Genomic DNA, 19902 nt, shown 5'->3' with positions numbered 1-19902 from the left:
AGGTAACTGTTTATGCAATAAAACTCTGAATAAAAAATTGTATTGCTTTTCTTTACCCTATTTTCTCATCTTTTCCCTGTAAGTAGGTAGAACATCGCTAATATAAGTAAATGAAAATATACTTTTTACATAACAGAAATATTGTTTCATCGAAGTATGCAGAAAATTATATTATTTGATAAATTACATCTGCTATTATTATTATTAAATAAAATAGGTAAATTTTTTACTCATTAATGGCAACATTACGTTATGCGATTGCAGCGCCGCGTCTGGGGGACTTCTTTCATGAAAAGGACTATACATACGCTTTGACCAACCGAAAGTACTTGCGAAAGAGAAAAGATTCTTCCCAAGATTGGTACGCGAAGCCATTGAAATCAAAAAACACCCCAATTTCAATAGAGAAGACGGCCTAAAATTGTCAAACACCTGGGATCCAATAATATCCAAATTAAAATCTCAAAAAGAAACACAATCCGCGAAAATAGAGGACACCGTGAGCCATTTTTGCCAAAACCCTCCATCTTTTAGTCGATACCAACTCCGGGGAAATAAATACAGATAATGCAACTTTCTCTGCAGCTGTGATACTTCTTGACATTCAACATCTTTTGTCTTCAGTCACCGTGACCACGCACGCTGTAAAGCACGCGAAACGTCGGATAAATATAAAATTATGTTAAATAGTTGTAAATTTATAATAATACATAACTTCAATCCGGTCAAAATAGTGTTTTAAATCTTATCAAAATAATATACTCATTCAGTCTTACTAATAAAGATTTATGCACATTGTATATTAGAAGAATGTTACTAATAATTCCTGAATAGGCAAGTTTGATGTATACGGCTGTTTTAACAAGTGTTTTGTTTGTAGGAAGACTTGTGCAATGCTCAAACAACGCAGAGGCCTAGTTTAACGGGTGTATAAGATAAAAATGTCGTCATTTGATCTGGTTTTTTGCCAGGGTAACAAAAAATAAGGGTCTTTTAGTTATTCGACCCATACACATAGATTATTGGTCAAAGAGGTGTTTATTCCCTGAATAACTTGTAATAACGTATGTATAGTGATATTCTATTATTAAGACTGATTATGTATAACATATAAACTATTTCCAGATATTTCTTCAAGACGGAGTGTGCGGATCTAGACAACACAGTGATTCAGGAAGAAGTCAGTTGTGACAATGAGACGCTGCCCATGTTCGAGGGGAAGGTCATGGCCCGCGTCAAAGCTATTGAGTAACTTCAGGAATATTGAAAATGTGTTGAATTATTTGCTACGGAAATGTTAGCTTTTATGATTTCTGTATTGGACTTTGGTTCTTTACAACAAAAAGTTCTCTCCGATATAATAAGGGAGCGTTTAAGTATTACGTCACGCAATTTTTCGGAGATTATTGACCTCCCCCTCCCCCCGTGTAACGCGCCGTAACGTTTTTCTGTAGCCAAGTATAGTAAAACGTGACTAGTGACTCTTTATACCTAAAAGTTACCATTTTGTGGTGTAAAGTACTGGAAAGTCGAAAATAACATTAAGAATAACGTGTTATTCAATCCCCGCCCCGCATCGTAACGTTTTATAAAAGGACCCCCCCCCCCCAAATTCGTTCGTAATACTTGAACGCTCTCTAAAGCTGAAATTTAGACGTCTGTTTCATTTTTTATAAGCCACCTACCGGAAAATGTGTTTCACCGGGAATCTATCCCAGTACCTCTGCGATTAATTAACTAATATATCGTAGGACTTAGCTGGTTATTGTGGGTCAGAGATATTTACACCGTGCAAACTTAATTAGCCTCAAAAATTAACGCAAATAGGTCCTTAACTATTTATGATAAGTTTTGAGATAGTTCACTTTGACGAGGTCACGTAACCCAATATTTTGCTGTTCAAGATATATAGCTCGATTCACCTTTATATCTATTTGTCTTTGATCAGCAAAATTGGTAGCCCCAAGCACCTAACATTACTCCAGAAAAGAAATAAAAATTAATATTAATAATTAAAAAACCTTTATTGTGACAGTAGCAAATTAAAAAATCTATAAATTTTTATAGACTGTTCAAAAAGAGCATAAAATATTCGTTAAGATTTATACGGAGCGAATAGGGCTTCGATAAATAACGTGGATATATCTGTTACCATGGTTACGATATTTTCATATAGATTGGTAACTATAGTCCACGCCTTTAAGATGGCCATATAAAACCTGTCAACATCGATAGCCTTAAAACCTGATTTGAGAAGGAAAGATAGGCTTCAATCACAACATATATATTATGTATAGAGTTGTGCGTCTGTAGTGTAAATGTGTCCACTACATATTCGTCGTATTGCCTGTTCGATTTCTATAAAAAAATATTTATTAGAAAATCAATTTGACAATATTGCCAGCCAATGCGACGTTCTGTAAATAATAAGCTGTATCGGTATAATCTATTGGATGTATTAGTGAAACAGCCCAGTAAAAAATTTCGTCTACCCTCAAAATACCAGTTATTTTTTTATAAAATTTTTGCGTACGCCCAGTTCAGAGACATGAATTATTTTTGAAGTCGCGTCCTCGATTTACGCTTACTTTATTTTTATATAAAATTTGTTTTAATTAGTTGTTAGCGAATGACTGCTTAGTTGGTACGCGCCGTAATAGCGTTATTTTCTATTTGTTTTAGCGGGCGTGTGTATCCACATAATTAAAAACTTTAAAATGCCGGTACCGAATGCCCAATATGTGGATCGTTTTAAGAGATAAAATCTTTGTAATAATTGTTTAATTTTTATTACAATTGACCTGTGACCTAGGACAATTAAGTAACTGTCATGTCTTAATCAAGTTAAGTTTTTTAGTACATTGTTAAGTGGACAGTTTTCCGTTCTGCAGCTGTGAATAGTACCTACATATGTATATACATAGTTGTAAGATACATTATGTTTGCCGACGAATACTGCGCTCGCGCTATTTTGATACTATTTAGATAATTTCCACTCCCACAATGGTCTTTGATTTATAGTTTTAGCGCAAGCGTCGTATTCGCTTATACTTATTTTATCGAATATCAGACTGAATTTTATATAATTTCAAAGTAATTCGAACCAACTCCATAAAGGAGGAAATAACTCAATTAAATATTTACTTCCTAAACACTAGTCCTTGGCGTGCGTTCTGTCGACTGTATGGCCCACTTAAACCCAGTAAATGTCTTTAAATCTAGAGGATTCTAATTGCAATTTAGCTAAAGTTAGTTTACCCACACTACTATTTGCATTAAAATATATGAGACTACCCGCGTTTTATATATTTTTCTGTATGTTGTCTAATTTTCTTTAAGTTCGTTCGTCATTTGTTTAACAGCCCACGACTAGGCCATAGCGGGGCGACGGAACGCCGCAGTCCAATAGTACTTAGCAGCGTAAGAATAAGATGTATGATAGCTCGAGTCCGGTCCACTGTAAGATAGACGAGTGCACCATCACTGCACAATATTGAGAATAGGGTGCGTAAAAATGTGCCTTCAATGTTAATAAAATTTTTCATAGTTGATGCTTCTAACTAGCCGTAAGTTTGTAAATATAGAGTAGCGCTAACGAACTCTTTATTATTATTTAATTATATTTTAATTTATTGCCTAAGTCGTGCGCGTCACGGATGCGCGTTTTTTTTATATTTCTCCTCCGATTCCGATGTCTTCCTTGCCTCTCTTAGCTTAAATCTTTTCTATCTTAGAGAAATGTGTAGCTTTTTATAATTTAACAGATTTATAGTCCGTTTCTCGCGCTGTTTGAACGACGCTTGTGAGTCGGAGTACCTCAAGCGAATATCTTCAAGTATTTGTTGTCCCATTAAATTTCTCGAATGCATCGAAGTGGTTATGAATAATACCGTCACAATATTTGTAACGTAAACTCCCAGTCTTCGCGTTTTTTTTTAAATTTTGAATTGTAGTTTGTCTTCCTGGTGATATTCACTTGTAAATTCGATGCGGCGTTACGAGGTACACGAGTATGTATAAATAGATGGTTATAACATTTTTATAAATACCAGTTTAAGGCACTCAGTTAGCTGGATGTATGTAAGATACTCGAGCGCTTGGAAAATAATAAAATTGCTTGTTAAATTTGTAAAATGTTCCATTTAATGAAGAATGGTGTTAATTATGGTACATAGGTACGAATAATTCTCGGGCAGTTGTATTGCGAGAATTTCACTAATCGGACTGTATTATTTTTTTAACTAGCACATGTAACTATTAAAAATTAAAACTGGAACTGTGCCATACTCCTTGTTTTATTGATTTTCTATCCCTTAATTTATATGAATTAAAGATAAAACAACGCAACCGTGGATGGTGAAATCGAGTTGGGTAAGGTCGCTTTCAGTTAATAAAATAAATTGTCTGACGTGATCTGTATACTATACTTATAATTCCATTCCATTTTTATGGACGACTAGTAGACTCGGCCAAGCATTGCTGTGGCTAAGATTTTTGTTATATTACATAGTAGTAAACTATTCAAGAGAAAAGGTAGGAGAACACCAATCCACCATGCTTTTTTGGTGGTTATGCCATTAAATTGTAGCTTATGTGAAACGTTGGTATTTATTTTGATAAGGATCAATACCTAGGTACGAATAAAGAGCCTTTTCTAGCGGTGGTATTTTAATAAAAAAATTAATAAAAGGACGCTTATTGTGACGTAACTATAAAAGATAGAGACATGCTGTTGCGACATTATTTATAGATAGTGATGTGTCCTGAAAAATTGTTATACATCATTTTGTTCTATCATTAATAGTTTTCGCAGCGCACACGATTGAAGGAAGTTTTTTGTTAATTTTTTTACACCTTGGGTTAGATTATTCAAGTTTAAGTAAGCATCCCTAATTGTTTTGAAAATGAAACATAGCCTATGTCACTTGGGAATAGTGTAGCTTGCCAACGGTGAAATAATTTTTGAAATCGCTCCAGTAGTTTCGGAGCCTATTCATTTCAAACAAACAAAAAAATCAAACCTTTCCTCTTTATAATAATAGTATAGACAATGCTCGCCCGTACCGTTCTGGCGACGTGGAATCGTAGGTACATGCAAAAAGTTGGGATCCGTCGCCGTCGCTTAGATTGGCCAGCTCCTGCTCCTAACTTCAATCCAATTGCGCAAGTCTGGGATGTTCTTAAGAGACGAGTAAGATCAGTACAACCTGCTCCACGAAACATCAGGGAGCTAAAAAAGACATTAAAGAAGTGCCAATATGCCCAGCATATTTTTAAAACGTTTTGAAAGGCATATTTTTAAAAGGCATTTTGGCAAGAGGACGTCATTTCGTTATAAGGTTTTTATATATTTAAATTTATTTAATTTAAAAAAGTAAAAAACCACTTCTTATTCTTAGGCCTCAAAAAATTGCCAGAATTCACTTCACGCGTATTTTACACGATAAGTATACAGACTACGTCAGACAATGAATTAAATTTAATTAACTGAAATTGACCTTAGAACGTATATTTCCTTATAGACCAGTCATTATAGACATTCGAAATCGAAAATTTGATAATAATTCCAAAATAATTCCAAATTCCAAATAATTCAAAAATTGTTATTTATTTTATTTTCGATATATCTGTCAAATTTGCAGAACTTTTGGAACGTTTTCCTTCAGTTTAATAAAGAAAAACATTAATTTTCAATAACAATAAATGTTCCGTAGTACACTTAGGTTGGTTGCAAATTTTATACGTGATATGAAATATTATATCGAAAACTTCCCCAAGTTTGCAGAACTTTTGGAATTTTTTTCACGACCATACAGCAAAAATTAATTTAATTGCAATTTTAACAATGTTCCGGACTGCGGACAAGGTTGCAAAATGAGATTTATTGTCGTCCCAATGTACCATTCACTTGACCGAAGTTTGAAAACTTTTGGAATTATTATGAATTAATTGTCTTGACTGACTGGACTATTAGGTGCCCCTTTTATTTGCAAAAAAGTTTATATGAATTTAAATTGTTGTACGAATTGACGTGAGAATTTTACGCTTTTACTAATCACGCTGTTAGCTACGATGGTCGAAGATTCATACTGCCTCTGGGTTTTTGCAGATTCACAAGTGGGAAAGCCAGTGCCAGTGCATTTGACTAGAAAAAGTTGCAAATAATACATCACATTATTTTCAACCCTTTTATTTCTGTAATCAAAAGATACAAGACGAATCCGACAACGCTGTCGTCTTAACAAACAAACAAAGAAAAACACAAATAACATAGAATTCGATACAAACCCAATACATTTTGGATACTACATTGAACTATATCTAGAATACATTAGCGAAAATCTTAACTATAACTGTGCCTACTTCAAATGATTGTAAAAAAAAACAATGTAGCTAATTAAAAAAAATCCAGTTACTTCCGAAAAACAAACCTGTAGAAATAGCACATAAAAAAACTTAACTTATTATATTTGTATGTCAAATAAAAATTATTAAATTTTTATTGAGCAGGTACAATAAAGCCGGCATCCGGCGACAGAACTACATCTAATAAAATGACTAAACAGTATGACTACGAACTTAAAGTATATAATAAATAAAATTGTAAGAACTTGAGGTACGTCCTACTAAGGAACTTATTTTTTAAAACGATAACAAACGTATATTCTTTATTGAACAAAAAATATACACAAAATATATATTAGATGTTTTTGTGTAAGAAAAGCGCCATATTTTTTTATTTGAAACTGTCTGGCTTTGTCCATTCATTTAGGATAAAGGAAAAACTAAATAAACATATAACAAATTGTCTGGGATAATTGTATGTTCCCATTAATAAACACGCGTTAACGCTGTATCCATGTTATAGAAGTAGCAATTAAATCTTATCTTAAAATAAATATGTAAAATGTAGAACTCTTTTATTTTGGTTTAGTTCATCCTACACTAAATAATATTATATTATAAATAAAAAACTATGTTCAAAGGAATATTGAAATAGCGTTCCGCAAACTTTTAACCATCCGTTTTAATTAGAATGAATCTAAAGAGGTTCGTTAGTTTTATATTTACCAATAAAAGTAAAGTAACCGAATCTGAAATTAGCTAAGAGATTTGACAAGTCAAGAAATGAAGTTATTAGTATAAGTCATATAGCACATTCAAAATGTTTTCTTAATTACAAAATACAATCCTAAATATGTCATAGGATCATTATGATCGCCTTATATAAGTTAAAATTAAATATATTATGAAAAATGTGGCGTGACTTAGTTAATTGGTTGTCATATATTCCAACATTTATCAATTTATTACTCATCCAATAATTACGATGGCGATTCTATCGAATTAACCTACAACATTAATTTAAGTGAAAGCTCAATTCTATATTTTAAATGTTATAGAGTCATTGTAACTATTTTATCTGAAATCTAATCTACACATCAATTTAATTTTTTTTATCAAATAATTTATGTCAAAATACATTTCCTTTAAACATATTAAGTTTAGCATTTCCAACTCCAAATTTTCCAATTGGTATTGTACATGTACAGAAAATGTCATCTTTGTCCAATATTTTTTATTGTCACAGATATGTTAAAATAGATGTTCTATTGTTTTGAAAAAAATCACAGAATCAGCCTCTATCATGTTTCTCTTGAATAAATATAATTTGCGAGAATAATTGACAAGTCTTAAAGCTGTAGAAACTGAGGGAAATTTCTTGAAAATATCAAGAGAAAAACTATGGTCATACTTACTTATAAAAACAAAATTCCTTCTTTATTTAAGTATTGCTTAAAAGGTGAGAAAGATTTTTAAAATAAAAAAATTAACTGTCTCTTTCACAGTGTAAATATAATTTGTCAGAAAAAGACAATTTACGTAAGAACTGATTTAGTTTTTAGAAATAAATTAAAAGGCATTAAAAATATTTCCGCCTTTAATATTGTGCCAATCCAACACTAGCATACAAACAAAAAAATATGTGTCTTAAAAGACTGATCAAGAAGAAGTAAGAACAATCCTAAAAGACAAACAATTAATCTTTAAACTGATTGAGGCTGCGAATGAAATTGCTCATATCATACTCCTCTTCGTACTGCTTATCATCCCAGAGCTCTGGCAAAGTCTCCAGCAGAGGTTTGCTGGTACTGCTGGCATTGCTGGAAGTACCAGGGTTGCCGGATTGCTGAAACAGGTCGAGGAGCTGGTCGGTGCCCATTGTCTCCATGGCTGCATTCTCACTGCTGATGACAGTGTTTGCCGTCTTCAGTTTGAACTTTTGTAAGCTAAAATAAGAATTGTTTTTTTTTTATTTATGTCTTAAAATTATAAATTATTTCTAAAATATATTCCTTCAGATAGAAGACAACTGATAAGCCATACCTAATTATATGACAGAACAAGCACAAATATTCTTACATAAAATAAAATAATAAAAATACATTATAAATATTGAAAATAATTTGTAATAAGAAATATAATCTTTTAAAAAAATCAGAGGCGCTACAACCTCTTTAGGTCTGGGCCTAAGATTTCTGAATGTGTTTCATAATCATTTTTCTATCTAATAGGCAAGTAGGTGAACAGCCTTCTCTGCCTGACGCACGCCGTCGACTTTTTGTGTCTAAGACATGTCGGTTTCCTCACAATATTTTCCTTCACCGTTCGAGCAAATGTTAAATGCGCACATAGAAAGAAAGTCAATGGGTGCACAGCTGGGGATCGAACCTACAACCTCAGGGATGAGAGTCACACGCTGAAGCCCCTAGGCCTAATCATAAATAAGGAATATAAATATAATCTTACCCCATAATTTTCTCCTCGAGCGTGTCCCTAGTAACGAGGCGATATACGTTGACGACGTTCTTCTGTCCGATACGATGCGCTCGATCCATGGCCTGAAGGTCCTTCATGGGGTTCCAGTCGTGCTCCACAAATATCACCGTGTCCGCTCCCGTCAGGTTAAGACCGAGACCACCGACCTAAAAAGTAGTTAAAGTTGAGTTCGGCTCGAAGGACCAAAATTCCAACATTATAAAATCTCTTGTTTCAACATGAAATAAAGGAAGATCTGATTAACAAACACCGTTTAAAACGAGAAAATCCAATTGAATTATTTACGTTTTATTTTCAAAACATTAATATACTCACACTTGTTGTCAGCAGTAGCAGATCAATGGAGACGTCGCTATTAAATCTAGCGATAATATCATGTCTGAGATGCGCAGGCACAGATCCATCCAGCCTCAAGTACGACACAGTAGGAAGATGTGTTCGCAAAAGATCTCGTTCGACGATATCTAACATGCCCTTAAGTTGGCAGAATATGAGGGCTCGATGAGGAGAGACAACGCGACACAGTTCCCCTTCTGTTCCTTCTGAGTCGCCGCTTTCTGAATTCGCTACACCGATACCGCAGTCGAGAAGTAATTGCCTAGAAAAGTTTAAGAGGTTTAGTGGGGCAATCTGGGAAAGTAAAAATACTTCACAAGTTTTTTTTTTAAATTTATTTTTATGTTACAGGATGCAAACAGGCAGGAGGCTCACCTGATGTTAAGTGATTGGACCATGGACACTCGCAATGCCAGAGGGCTCGCGAGTGCGTTGCCGGCCTTAACCGTTAGAGTATTTTAACTTTAGTGGAATTAGTATATTCGGGCATTAATGTTAATACATACTTAAGTGCGGGTAGTTTAGCACTATGCGAGATATCGTTGAGTGTGGACCGTTGTGTGGTAAGTTGTTTTTGAACTCGCGCCCATTCTGGGTGTTCCGGAGTCAGCACCAACTTGGGATGGTTGCACACGTTTTGTAAATAGTGCAAAGCCTGAAATTTTTTTTAAGTTAGTCGTTTCTTCTTATATTTATTCATAAAAGCATGCCAACGCCCGGCACGCTGATACATCGGTACAAGAAAAATAAAATATTTGTTTAATGTGACAAGCTCTTATAGGAAACAACAAACGCGAAGAGAAAAAAGAACTAAAGAAAAAGTGAGAGGAGCAACTATGGACATCCAGACCTAGCTCGTTTACCATGCTCAACCTGGATATCGGTGAGTTTTGGTCAAAATGCGTTCTTCTGAAAGGAGGGACAAATGGGATGATAAGATGCCTGGGGTAAATTTAAATTTAGTAAAAAGGTTGAGGCTATCAATGATTGTTAAATACCTTAAATACAAACGATATATCACCAGGATCATGAGAATTTTTAATATTAATGTTTTTATAACTAATTTTTCTTGAAAAGGACAAATAATTACCAATTAAGTAAAAAAGTATGAATTACCTGAAAGACGTGTTTCCTTGAATGTGCGACGTCAGGCGTCATGTGCCGTTTCGAGAAGTGTTCGTACAAAGATTTTTGCAGAGGGCTGAGGTCACAATAGTAGTCCTGAGTGATCTTCGGTGGTAATTCCCGAAGCACATCTTCTTTCACGCGACGGAGGAGGAACGGTAGCACCTAGAGTATTGAACAAATATTCAAAAAAATGCGTGCGTACAAAGTACACGTGTCAGAAGTGAAACTTCTTTATAAATTAACTATTACTAAGGTAAAAGCCCCAATAGATGATCATGTACTAGTATATGATCACTCCATGTATTTGTATATCCATATTCACACTGTTTACACACTGTATATGTGCTAATGATAATATAAATAAATAAAAAATCTGCGTTTACTGCACAAGACGTTATGCGACAGAATTGCCATCTAAAGTTCTAATATGTAACTACTAAACGAATACAGCAACCATTAGCGTGTATTTTTTCTCGATCTCCCTTACGCTCTCTCTCTCAATCTTTCTCACTATAGCTCTATCCCACCTCTCACTCCAAGGCACTGCGCGTGATGCGACGTTCGCTCTATCTCACTCTCTCTCTCGATCTTTCTCACTTGCTTGCTCCCTACTCTCGCTCCATGGCTATTTGCTTCATGCTACGTTCGGCCTTTCTCACTCTATCTCAATCCCTCTCTTCCTTTTCTTCGACAAAAACGCTGCATATCTTCGTGACGTTCCGTAAAATTTTTACCCTCATGCGCCTAAAGAAGTTTCACTTCAATAATAATAACAGCCTTTTATTTTTATGTCCGATACTTTACATTTAATTCTCTATCATCTCATTCATTCCTAGCTATCTAATCATCATTTCTGTCTGCACTGAGCCACTCTTAACCACGTATCACATGCTGTTTCCTTAATCTGGTCTATCCACCTTCTAATTATCTTCCTCTTTTGCGTTTATTGTACCTTGGGCACCAGTTTAATGTTTTTCTTTTCCTCTTGCCATGTGCCCCGCCCATTTTTACTTAAGTGTATTTAATTTCATGTGACAAATAAAATTTGGAAAAAATTACGACTTGAGTTTTTAAAAGAGATAGAGAGAGAGATAAAGATATGAGATTTTCGGGTTAATTTAATATATACCTGTCGATGCAGCTGTTCGCATGCTAGAGCCCCAGCCTGCAAGTGATGGGGTGTAGCTCGAGGGTCCCGAGCCTGCAAGATGGGCCGGGAGTATCGGGCTGTGAACTGACGAGACGTTCCAAGAAGACCCGGCATCAGGAATTCGAAGAGAGACCATAGTTCCAGGACGTTGTTCTGGAGAATAAGATTGGAAATTAAACATAATGTTGCCAGCTTAACCATTTTAAAATGAATGTTTATTTACTAAGCCATTTTTAATAAATATTTGGATATTTGAAGTATTTTTTTATATATAATGATTAACATGTACCAAAAAAGGCCAGCATATAAATAGCAATTCATAGAGTAAATACAAAACATCAAATAACATATAACTATGAATTCAATATCATCAACAAAACTGTTTTTTAAAATTACGAATACTTTATTTAGCTCAATAAAGACTCGAAATCCAATCAAATATTCTAGTAAGGCAGAGGACACATTAGGTCAACCCGCGAAGTTATCCTTTCAAACTAATCTTTACCTGAATAGGAGTTCCGGACAGAATAAGCCGGTGATTTGCGGCAATTTGCTTGATAGCCTTAAACGCTTTCGTCTTCCCGTTCTTAATTACGTGTCCTTCATCGAGCACGCAATAATTCCATTTAATTGAGCTGAAGAAATCGATATCCTTTCGAACGATATCGTATGAGGCTACGATAAGGTTGTACCGGCGTACGTGGCCGCGTAGACGTTCTCGTTCAACGGGCGGACCGACGTACTGCAACGGTTTCAGATATTTTGTTGATATGAATTTGTTCACTTCGAATACCCAGTGGCCTGGAACAGAGATAAATTACGATTAAAAAAATTAAAAAAAACGTAGTTTAGGGAGCGTTCAAGTATTACGTAACGTATTGTGGGAGGGGGATTATTGTTATTGTTAATATTTTTTTCGACTAATACCACATAATAGTAACTAAAGAGTCACTAGGTGGTCGAAACGTTTTACTATACTTAGGTACAGTACTGTACCTGGATACTGAATAACGTTACGGCGAGTTACATGGGGGGGGGGGGTTTTAATAATCTCCAAAAATTGCGTTACGTAATACTTGAACGCTCCCTTATTAACTTAAAACAAATACTTCTAAACTACCTATAAAAAATATTTTTTGATACCAGATTATTTGGTAAATTTGTTTAAACTTTATGACGTTGTCAAACAATTTTTACTTCGTTTCGATATTTTTTATACAGAGGACTCCTAATAGCCTATCGAACGATCACGCAGATCAAAAGGGACTTTATTTATTAATAGTAGGTCTGGTGGGCTTGGCGTCTGCTCCGGAAATATCCTCATAATATCCTCACACATTTTTCAGAAATAGTCTATTTAGTTTGGTATGAAATAAAAGTGCAATTTTTTTATATCAATAGTTTATGTCGAATAAATTACATAGACAATTTGAAATAAGTTTCTATTAACTCACCAGTAAGTGTAGGCGGACACACGACTAGTGACGGTAAGGATGGTGAACCCGCTTGAGATCGCTCATAGTGCGATCCTGCCACCACCACGATTGATTGGAGCGTCTTTCCCAAACCCATGTCATCACATAGTACTCCATGAAGCTTGTACTCGTACAGGAATCGTAACCAATTTACACCAGCCTATAAAAATAATATTCTATTATCTCATTGAATTATTTTCTTTATAGTTCAGATTTAGTTAAGTTTAGGGACTGTTTCACAATGTACGGATAAGTTCTACATAAGTTCCAAATTAGCTATTTATTACTTATTGGTAGGATAAACACTATTGTTGCGTTTCACGACTGTCAGGTAGCGCTATTCGTCACATAAAGTCCATCATAAGTTATTAGTCCGATGAATGTCAAATAGCACAATTTATCTTCCAAATAATTTATGTGTAGCATAGCTATTTGGTAAAAGTACCATACATTGTGAAACAGACCCTTAGAGTATTTGACTATATATAACAAGTTTATTATAAGTTGACACATCGGATCCTAACTTCTTTTGGACATATAACAAAGATCCAGAAAGTTTAGAAAGTGAGTGGCAGAGTGGAGTGAACCAGACTTTGAGGGCTTCTCTACCCGCTGGACGTATCAAGTAAAGGCCTTTACAGGTCTTATCATCACCCAGGCGTAGAGGCTTACCTAAGACAGGAGATAGCGCCCCTAATATAACCTTCAGAAATGAAGAGCGCGACTGCAGAAGTATAAGTTTTCACAAAGGCTACATACCTGTTGATAACTCCTAAGCTCTGCAGACACGGGTATTGGTATCTTATAATCCTTGATGGACTTGGGGTTGAAGAGCTGGTCGATAAAAGTACGGTCACGTTGTCTTCTGGCTTTCAGTTCAGGTGATAAATTTGGGGGTTCAGGAACAGCACCATCCAGGGGCATAAGTTGTATAAGGGTAGCGAAACAACGCGTCGACATCACGCGCACTGACTCGTTATGATCGCTCATACGGCCTGGGAATTAAATATTTTACTTTAAATTATGATTTTAATTGAACCTTTTTTAGCCACATTTTGGAATTTGATTAGCGATTTGATATTAAAAACACGACTTTTTTATTATGACTAAAATTACTCTAACATCCTATAAATTAAATTCAGAATTAAGCAGATCATTTGATGAAAATTCTTGGATACTAAATTTTTTTTTGTATCCATATTTATTCTTATATAGTAATTAAAAAGGCTATTAATATAAATATAATAATTATTTATATTATTATATAATAACTAGCTGACCCGGCAAACGTTTGTTTTGCCTTGTATATCATTTATAATAAAAAATAGGGGTTGATCTAGAGGGGTGAAAATTAGGTGTTGTATGTATTTTTTTATGCTGTATCATAAAAAAATTAATCTAAAAATTAAAAAAAATAATAATTTAGGGGTGGACTACCCTTTTTAACATTTAGGGGGATGAAAAATAGATGTTGTCCGATTCTCAGACATACCCAATATGCACACACAATTTCATGACAATCGGTCGAGCCGTTTCGGAGGAGTTTAACTACAAACACCGCGACACGAGAATTTTATATATGTATTAGACTAGCTGACCGGGCAAACGTCGTTTTGCCATATCATTTATAATAAAAAATAGGGGTTGATCGTAGAGGGGTGAAAGTTAGGGGTTGTATGTGTTTTTGTATTTTGTATCATAAAAAAATAGAAATTAAAAATTTTGTCTAAAAAATAAAAATAAATATTTAGGGGTGGACTACCCCTAACATTTAGGGGGATGAAAAATAGATGTTGGCCGATTCTCATAGATACCGGATAAGCACAAAAAAATTCATCAAAATCGGTCAAGCCGTTTCGGAGGAGTATGGCAACGAAAACTGTGACACGAGAATTTTATATATTAAATATAAATTAATATTAGTTTTTTGTCGTTATTTTTATTTATATTAACTTACCTAATAATGGCACCAATAATAGGACGATGTATGGAACTAGTTGCAGTTGCAGCGTGTCTATGAGCCTCGCAAGGGACTCCGCTGCCCCGCAACGGACGCACTCGCTGCCTTCGCTCAGCGATTCTATTAGCTATAAAACAATATAATATCAAGTAGGCAATTTATGTATTTTATTATTTTTTTTATTTATTTTAAGTCAATTTTACATCCTTAGACTGTCAGTGTCCTAACATTTTAATTGAAATAATTGTTTTTAAAAAAATGAGTTAAATGTTATCGTTGACCAAACTTTTGATTTTACGACAATCCCTAAACAAAGTATAAAAGTGTAAATACCTCACTCAAGAAATAAATAATAATAACATATTTTGTTATACAGTTAATGCTTTGCTAATGCTAAAACGCAAAGGTTAGTTTACGTCGAAACTGTTGATTGTATTTTAATGATTTTGTTTTTACATTAACACCAAAATTTATTAAAATGTTTATTCCTTTTTTTTTATTCTTACCTCTTGTATAAGCACATCCATGACGGCATGTGGTTCTCGTTTAGCCATAGCAGCCAGGCCTCTTGCGGCCATATGCCTCAAGGCCGTGTAAGGCGCCCGTGTGAGGGCAGCACACGCCTGGACCCCGCCCGCCACTTGCGACCACGCCCCTTTCCCTAACACGCCGCAAACTGCTTCCACCACTTGTAGACGAGATATCAATTCGTCACCAACCTCTACTTCCATACTCTCAAGCTCTGAAAAGACATATTTTTTATATTGTCTATTTTTATATATAGGACCCCTAATAGCCTATCAACCACGCGATCAGGCAGATCTGTGGCAGAGAAGCTAAGCAGCAGGGGAGGCTCAAATCTCCCCTTTCCTAAAAAGGAACTTTATTTACTAAAACTGGGTCTGCTTAGCCTATTAACTTTGACTTTAATATCGATAACGTGAGTATTTTATTAGTGAATTTATTTAGCTTAATATAGGTACATATACGAGTTTACCTAATATACGTACTTAGTATTAGTACCTCGAGTGAAACCGTCGCATAGACTTACCTCCTCCATCCAAATACAAATAACGTATGAAAAACTATAATATTTTGGAATAAAGAAGTGTAAATAAAATATTTACTGTCGGTTCAATCTAAATTTCCAGAACCGATTTACCTACGACACTCACTCCATTGGAGTTGGGTTAGTAGTTCGAATATGAAAAATCCTTAATAAAAAATAATTCCTTTAAATATCGCGAATAAAGCGTAAAAGACATACCGGCATCAGTGAGAACTTTCTCAAATGGCTCAGTAATGAACTCCCATAGCTTTGGTAGCTTTTCTGGCAGATCATCGCCAAAATATTCAGCCAGACTAGTCAGAGCCATCATTGCGCCACGCCTTTGAATGCGAAGCAATTTTCGAGCCTGAAAAATAATAGGTACTGTTAATATCATAAGGAAGTTATACTCTGATTTTTAATTCCGTAGAATTCTGACAGCTATCATTTTTTACATGTCAGAGATGGCAAACCTTTTGTGCCGAGGACATTTTTCAATTTCAATACGAGTCTGAGCATCTTAGTCTATACAAACATTTTATTCGTTAGTGAATGTATCCATTTTATTAAGTGCGGTGCTCCACATTAAAAGTGGTTTAACGGCGAGTGGTAAGTAAAGAGAACATTTTTTTTTAAAGTTTACTAAACCTGGAATAAGGAGGCAGTGATGCAAGCTAAAGAATAAAATAAAGTAATTTTGCCCTCAAATAAGTCAAATTGGTCTCTTTTTCGGTGGAGAACTTTTTTAGTAGCAACACTTACGAAATGTCAGAATTCTACGGAATTAAAAAGCAGAGTATAAATTAATTTATTCATAGTTAGGGAGCGTTCAAGTATTACGTAACGCAATTTTTGGAGATTATTGACACTGGGGGGGGGGCCCCATGTAACTCGCCATTACGTTTTTCAGTACCCAAGTACAGTACTGTACCCAAGTCTAGTAAAACGTTTCGTGACCACCTAGTGACTCTTTAGTTACTATTATGCGGTGTAAGTAGAAAATAATATTAACAATAACGCGTAATTTAATCCCCGCCCCGCATCGTAACGTTTTACAAAAGGAAAATAAAATACGTTACGTAATACTTGAACGCTCCCTTAAGATCCTATTACGATTATTTGGAACCTGATCATACAGATCAGTCCAAGGGGATATGCTTGAATATGAGGAAAAAACTTAACTTCTTCGTGTTTTTTCAAGTCGGTTAAAAACTAAGGACTGACTTTTGAATTAACCAACTGCGTGAGTTCATTTAAAAACTTGATTACGTTTGATAAAACACTAATTACAATTATTTTTATATTATAAAATTAGAGAATTCTGTAAATTTTTTTATAACGGATTTATCGAATAGTAAGTTTCTTTAGTAGTAATTTACGTACATCTCAATATGTGAGGCTGTGTTATCGTGATTCTAAGTTAATATTACCTGATCTTCGTTAGGAAAGAGTTGTTCAATGCCCAACTCAATGGGCGCGCTGTTAGCAGGCGGTCGACCCCTTTTTGGGACTACGCGCTCCGCACTTCGCTGCTGATCGCGTAATGTTACGATGCCGTTGTATTTGTCCACTAATATAACAAAAATCGTACATTAAAGAATTATTTGAAATTTTTTGAAGTGAAACTTTGTAGGCGTGAGGGTAAAATTGTTATGGATGAAACTCAATAATAATAATATTAGCGTCACGAACATGTGCAGCGTTTTTGCCGACGAAAAGGGAGAGAGCGATTGAGACCGATCGAGAGAGAGTGAGAAAGGGCGAACGTAGCAATATACGAAAATATACGAATATTTTATATTTATATATTTTTTTTATATTTCATTCGTCATTTGAGATTTCATTAAATTATTTTGCTTAAAATATAAAATACTATATATTATGTCATAAATTCTCTTTAAGAAATTTTAATTTTAAAAACAGAATTTCGTATATTTTCAATTTGTATATCTATATTCACAAATTTAGCTATAGAAATACATGGAGTGATCATATACTGGTACATGATCATATATTGGGGCTTTTACCTTAGTAATAATTAATTTACTATTATTATATATTAATTTGACACGTGTACTTTGTACGCACGCACTTTTTTCTTAAACTCATCCAATTTCCAATATAAATAACATTACCAGAAACCCTATTCAAATGCAACTGCGAAGGTTTTACCAAAATAATACATTCTACAAAATTTTAACATCAATTTTGGTATTAAGACAAAACACAGTATTTTGCTTTTTTGGTTAATACTGCTGTTAGCTATTTTCGTTGGTTAAAAATGCCAGAAATATAGCGAAAAACAAATATAATATGTATAAATAAATCAAATCAATACTAACATGGCGGCAGCTGACACGCGTGCTCTTCCTTATTCTCGGCACCACTATCGCCACTACCGGAATCCCCCTCGGGCTTGTCCATTATTTCCAACGATATTCGGGGCGTAAACTCTGGATCACATCTGTTAATACCCGAAAATCTTTTATCTATATGTATCTATTAATAAAAAGTTCTAGACACCTTGTAAGTAAGAACAAGAAAAGAAAGTAACGGCATTTATTTTTTATTTATAAAATTTTCTATAAATTTGGCCTAATACAGACTACAGATACAGACAGATTATTATTTATAAAACACAGATTTTCTTTAAATTTGACTCTATGGTCATATTTATAATACCCATTTTCTTTAAATTGGGCTAAATAAAAATCCCAAAAAAAAACCCTAAGTAACCAATAACCATTGTTACTTTAGTATTACATATTTATGAATAAAATCTATGTAAAAAGTCTAAATTAAATATCATGATAAAAATGCATATCAAGCGACAAAGTTATATGCACTTGAAAGTTGAAGTAGTACTAAAAATACGGAAAATAAACTTATGAATATATTGAATGTATGAAGTTTCAAAATCCAAAATAGCATGTTTCATAGGAAACAGCAAAAAAATAAATTGGTCAGGCCCTTTAAATATAATCAAAACTTACCGTAAAAAGGCCTTTAAGTTAACAAGAACTTTGTTGTTAGGACAGGACTCTCTCGGCTGAAGTGTTGCCAATAAATGCGCTAATGTCTGCGCAGACGCAGCTTGCAGTTCTTCTGACGTTTCACGCTTAATACTGTCCATTAAAGGTCGAACTACGGGGTTTAGCTTCTCTGGCAATACTCGGAGTGTTGCCACTGCACCGCTGACTGCTGCTTGGACCCTTGGAAAAAAAAAATTGTGTAATTTTTTATTATTTTGCATCTTAATCTTAGTGAGTTGCAACACTTTCTGAGACACTTTAGTCTTTATCATATATTTTTTATATAAATTAACGCCTTTTTCCCGATGAGGCAGAGACTACGGATCTCCACTTGCTGCAGTGCTGGCATACCTCTTTTATATTTTTTTATTATAACAATAATAAAAAATATAAAAAAAACCTAGGAGGTGCCAAGGTTTTTTCTTATTCGTGATTTTAACGGATTAAACAGTACTTTATCCGAAGCTGGATATATTCGGTAGTTGGCTGATCGGTCTTAAAGAAAGCATTGTTAAGTGCCTATCTCGAACCTAATCCGCTGTTTTGCTGGTAATTTTTTTATTGCTTAACAAAAATTTCTGGTATTTTAATTGTATTTTTTAATATTTTTTTTGTAACATTGGTTTACCTAATTGTCATACATTTTAGATAAAAGAATTTGTAATATACCGTAGATTTAGTACTACGTATGATGTGTATTATAAATAAATAAATAAAAGACGTTAACTTACGATATGTTTAGCGCGCTCTGGTCTATAGAGCACTGAGTGACGGCTGTGTGAAGCGCTGCTCGACGTTCTTCCAGACTGGAGGAGACTCGTTTGATCTTCATTCCCGTAATTAATCGTTCAGTCACAGTCGTCATTTGTGCCACCTATACAATGAAATCACTTATTTATGGCTGCTCATTTCTACCAAGGATTTTAATCTCA

The 19902-nt window shown here is 34.4% G+C and overlaps 2 protein-coding genes across 8 annotated transcripts in view; one reads left to right on the top strand and one right to left on the bottom strand.

The window, feature by feature from the left end:
* The window catches only part of LOC125051143 (axin), a 79561-nt gene extending 78085 nt beyond the window's left edge, over positions 1 to 1476 (top strand). For all 6 annotated transcript variants that reach the window (XM_047651309.1, XM_047651310.1, XM_047651311.1 and 3 more), the window contains one exon: positions 1126 to 1476. In XM_047651309.1, coding sequence (XP_047507265.1) covers positions 1126 to 1252 — 127 coding nt within the window. In that variant the 3' untranslated portion in view covers positions 1253 to 1476. The remainder of the gene's footprint in view (positions 1 to 1125) is intronic.
* A 6277-nt stretch (positions 1477 to 7753) lies between these two features.
* The window catches only part of LOC125051281 (TATA-binding protein-associated factor 172), a 46933-nt gene continuing 34784 nt past the window's right edge, over positions 7754 to 19902 (bottom strand). For both annotated transcript variants that reach the window (XM_047651492.1, XM_047651491.1), the window contains exons 19-34: positions 19702 to 19844; positions 18932 to 19150; positions 18281 to 18402; positions 17369 to 17508; positions 16158 to 16305; positions 15397 to 15632; positions 14888 to 15017; positions 13690 to 13925; positions 12910 to 13090; positions 11961 to 12256; positions 11435 to 11608; positions 10294 to 10467; positions 9684 to 9832; positions 9157 to 9439; positions 8812 to 8987; positions 7754 to 8291 (exon numbers count right to left, since the gene is read on the bottom strand). In XM_047651492.1, coding sequence (XP_047507448.1) covers positions 8042 to 8291; positions 8812 to 8987; positions 9157 to 9439; positions 9684 to 9832; positions 10294 to 10467; positions 11435 to 11608; positions 11961 to 12256; positions 12910 to 13090; positions 13690 to 13925; positions 14888 to 15017; positions 15397 to 15632; positions 16158 to 16305; positions 17369 to 17508; positions 18281 to 18402; positions 18932 to 19150; positions 19702 to 19844 — 3057 coding nt within the window. In that variant the 3' untranslated portion in view covers positions 7754 to 8041. The remainder of the gene's footprint in view (positions 8292 to 8811; positions 8988 to 9156; positions 9440 to 9683; positions 9833 to 10293; positions 10468 to 11434; positions 11609 to 11960; positions 12257 to 12909; positions 13091 to 13689; positions 13926 to 14887; positions 15018 to 15396; positions 15633 to 16157; positions 16306 to 17368; positions 17509 to 18280; positions 18403 to 18931; positions 19151 to 19701; positions 19845 to 19902) is intronic.

Source organism: Pieris napi, chromosome 7 (assembly GCF_905475465.1).
Source record: "Pieris napi chromosome 7, ilPieNapi1.2, whole genome shotgun sequence".
In the NCBI taxonomy this organism is placed as follows: Eukaryota; Metazoa; Arthropoda; class Insecta; order Lepidoptera; family Pieridae; genus Pieris; species Pieris napi.
Note: the sequence above shows the minus strand (reverse complement) of the source record. Positions and strands in the feature narration are given on the sequence as shown.